General features: G+C 35.1%; 1 protein-coding gene across 1 annotated transcript; it reads right to left on the bottom strand.

The window, feature by feature from the left end:
* Window positions 1-6: 6 nt before the first annotated feature.
* LOC106876524 (uncharacterized) lies at window positions 7-2,809 on the bottom strand. Its single transcript, XM_014925107.2, has one exon. The coding sequence runs from the start codon at window positions 1,988-1,990 to the stop codon at window positions 347-349; it is 1,644 nt and encodes a 547-aa protein (XP_014780593.1). The 5' UTR covers window positions 1,991-2,809; the 3' UTR covers window positions 7-346.
* Window positions 2,810-4,008: the final 1,199 nt, after the last annotated feature.

The raw sequence follows: 4,008 nt of genomic DNA on the forward strand, positions 1-4,008 counted from the left end.
GTAGATATATATATGTATTGTCATTAGAGTTTATAAGATGAAAGTATATAGGGAATTTTTCACAAGGAATGTTAGCATCTCACTTGAGGATTGAAACTGGCTCACTGTCTTTATTCAATGAGGTCTTACAGCCATTTTTACAGCGCACGCATGCACCCCCACCCCCGCACGTACAGATCTATATATATACATTCTTGTATGAAATGTTTTATTCATATTTCCAGTATGGGATGTGGACATAGTATATTTCATACATAAATTAATATTTAAATGTTGACATTTCTGAGATTCCATGATGGAGCTGCATGGAGAAACCAACCACATTACAAGATCTTTGTAGAATATTCTAGAGTTGACTGATTCTGCTGTCTGATGGTACTACTGAAGGTAACATTGACTGAGTTTCTTTCAGAGCAGTGTCTTTGTCAGCTCCGAGGCAGCACTGGCTGAGCATAGTACGAAAGGCTTTGTAAACTGCGGCATCTGTGAAAATAACTGTGAGGGGGAAGATAACTGTTGAGAGACCAGACAGAGCTGTGGTACAGATGAGGCTGTTGATGTAAGAATCCACAGAGATGAGACTACGAATGGCCTCCGTTAGATAAACTGGCATTATAGAAACAAGGAAGCTGATGAGCAAGATGACACAGATCTTGTAACACTGGGTCATGCTTACGTTGTGGATCTCCTTGCTGATTGATGGGTGCGATTCTTCCTCCACCACCGATTCAACCGTGATTCGTGGTGGTACAGAAGACTTTTTGCCAATTGACTTAAATGATGTTGATGCTTCCTCGATGCTGGACGGTGTCCGAACACTTGGCGGTTGAAATGGATTTGGAGGCAGATCTTCAGCAGATTTGAATGATGATATACTGCTATGGCTTTTCGGATCTTCCAATTGGGCCTGCAATGCTGCAATATCTACCGAAAACTTCCGGACATATTGATATCCTTGTGCTTGGGTCTGGTGGTCTGTGTAGCCATTGTCACCAATTTCTCCAAATTGGCAGATTGTGTGCCGCCTTCGACCGAACATTTGCAGGAATGCTCCTGAATTAAAGCTGAAGCTATTTTTCTTATGTGTTGGTGGCTCAACTTGTGTCACACCCGATGGATTATTGCTTACAAGTAACTGGTTTGGGGGGTGGGAATTCTTTCGCAATGGTTTTGATTTCAGCTCTTTGTACTCACCACCAGAATCACTTGGAGTCAACGTAGGTAGGGTTATGGAGTGTTCGGATGTGGAAGCTACAGAGTTTGCTCTGGGTTTTTCTATTGTCTTCTGTTTGAGTTTTACTGCCAGAAACAGAAGGCATTTAATGAACAATAAGCCAATTAATATGGTAAGCACCAGGACCTTCATAAGGTAAGACTTACTATTGAAGATGTGATAAAATGATTGACTATCTGCAGATAGTTCATATGAATATGATAGCACACCATACAAAACACCAATAGCAAATCCTATGCTTATAACCAATGGTAGCCCAATATAAACTAAGAACTTTCGACAGGCTTTTGAGCAACCATATTGACTCAGTAAGAACCAAAGAGCTATCAAAAACAACAGTCCGGCCTTGGTTGCAATTAAGAGTAGATATAATGAATGTGTTGTCTCCTTCATAGACAGGAACAATGTGTTACCATTATGATACATCAGTAGACAAATGATCTCCAATGGTGACCATATCACATTGAAAATGATGGCAATTATGAGGAGTGTAGTTAGTAGAATGTAGTAGTGATCCTTTATCAGACGGCCAATGGCCAGTGTTGTAATTACAACACTACTGCTGAGGAATCCAACCACCGCTGTGAAAGCCAAAGCAAACATCGAGACAATTAAAGAATGTGCCCGAAATACCTGTGCTGCTCTTTCACCGTTTTCTCCCATGCTGTCATTAAATGTAGAAAGTATGGTGACTGTAAGTATTTCTGGGAGACTGCCATTGCTTGGCACAGATTCCGATTCCTCGTTCATGTTCATTGTTCTTATATTATCGTGTTTCTAGAAATGCAGATAGTGATACATCTATTTTCCTTTTTTTTAATTTTTTATTGCAAATATGTATATAATATCATGTGTTTATTTCTCTCTCTCTTGAGATATATATATATAGATATAGATATACTTATATATACATATATTGATGAATATGTATAGATTTTTCTGTACACACTGTATAGGAATATGAATGTATATGTAAGCAAACAGATTCACATTTCTCTGTATCTGACCATCTTCAGATATTTCAGAAATATTTCAGAGTAGGTCTTGTGTAGTTATTGGCAGTTACAATTTCCATTTCGTCCAAAATTTTCCATTAAAATTATTTTGTTTTCTTTATATTTATTATCTTAATCATTTTGTTGAAATGTAGCATTCTGGGAAAAACTTAATGTTGTTTGTTGATTGGTTGATAAGATTCTGGGGAGGAGAGTGGGATGTTATCTATGAGTTTGTGTCACTTGTCTTCCTTTTTTTTTTTTACTCAAATATATTTCTCAGATTTTTGGGTTATTTTTTGTGTCCTACTGTTTTACAATCAAATATTTATTCTGTCATTGGTTATTGATGATGAATTATATACATATATATTGTTGTATTTCCATCTCTTTATCCAATTTCTTCTTTCTTTTCATTGCAAATTTTCAAAAAAAAAAAAAAAAAAAAAAAAAAAAAAAAAAAAAAAAAGAAAGGATAAAAAAGTGTATATCCTTGATTAATCTTGGCTGTTGTTTTCAGAGAAGTCCCGAGTTTAATTGAGTTCAGTGTTGTCAGAAATCTGAAAATAACAATATTAGAATAACGATAAAAATACATGAGTAAATAATAATAATAATAATAATAATAATTATAATAAAACAACAATAATATGACAATGAAATACAACATTATTGTCAAATAAAATGAAAGACACATTTGATAATGCATTCTTCACTACACTATGACTGAAAATAGAAGGCACAGTGTATCTGAATGCTTAACAAGTTTGCTTTGCCTCCATTACACTTCAGGTTTTCTCCATTGCCTGGCATCTTGAACAAAATGTTTGTTTTCTATAACCCCAAATCAACCCAAACTTTCTAAGTGAAATTGGGAAAATGGCAGAAGTCTTTCCAGTGGATTGTACCATAAGTTTAAAGGTCTAACCTTGTCATATACTGTGTCACACTGATTTTGCTTGGGTATTAAGTTACAGCTTCACATATCAGTGGAATACTCAACCACTTACATGTTAATTCAGGGGCAGATAATTCTGTTTATTAAAATTATTATTGTTAGCATGCTGGACAAAATGCTAAGTGACATTTTATCCAACTTTATGTTCTGAGTTCAAATTCCGCCTAGGTCAACATCGTCTTTTATTCCTTTTGGGGGTTGATAAACTAAGTACCAGTGAAGCATTGGTGTTGATTGACTAGTCCTCTCTCTACAAAATTCAGGCCATGCGCCTATAATAGAAAGGATTATTATTATTATTATTATTTTATGTTTGACTTTTGTTTTGCATTTGTACAAGTTGGATCCAAGTCTCACCCAGAGACCTCAAGAGACAACAAGTTAGAAGTTCATGTAGGTGTTATGCCTAGGGTACCATATATTTGGATTTGTATATAGTGTTGTTCTAGAGAATGTTTAAGAAACCATAAGAAAATTATGTGTTTGTTTTAAAATTTGAGATCACATAGACAGTATTTTACGTAGGACATGGGCAGTTCCCATGAGCACTATCTTTTGAACTTCAGCCATTAATAATAATAATAATAATAATAATAATAATTATTATTATTATTATTATTGTTATTATTATCACCATCATTGTCACTGTCATCAACATCGTTTCCTTTTACTAATCATGACTCAACAACCACAACAATGACAACAGCAACAACTTACAAAAGGAACAAACAGTTTTTCTGTTTGAAATATTTACATACTTGAGGAGTTAGCGGAAGACAAGAGACTGGTTTGAATTATTTGAAGCTACAGCCCGTCTCCAT

This window comes from Octopus bimaculoides, unplaced genomic scaffold (assembly GCF_001194135.2).
Source record: "Octopus bimaculoides isolate UCB-OBI-ISO-001 unplaced genomic scaffold, ASM119413v2 Scaffold_59602, whole genome shotgun sequence".
NCBI classification, from domain to species: domain Eukaryota; kingdom Metazoa; phylum Mollusca; class Cephalopoda; order Octopoda; family Octopodidae; genus Octopus; species Octopus bimaculoides.

Coding starts and splice junctions, on each gene's coding strand:
- LOC106876524 (XM_014925107.2), bottom strand. CDS start 1,990: ATGAACATGAACGAGGAATCGGAATCTGTGCCAAGCAATGGCAGTCTC.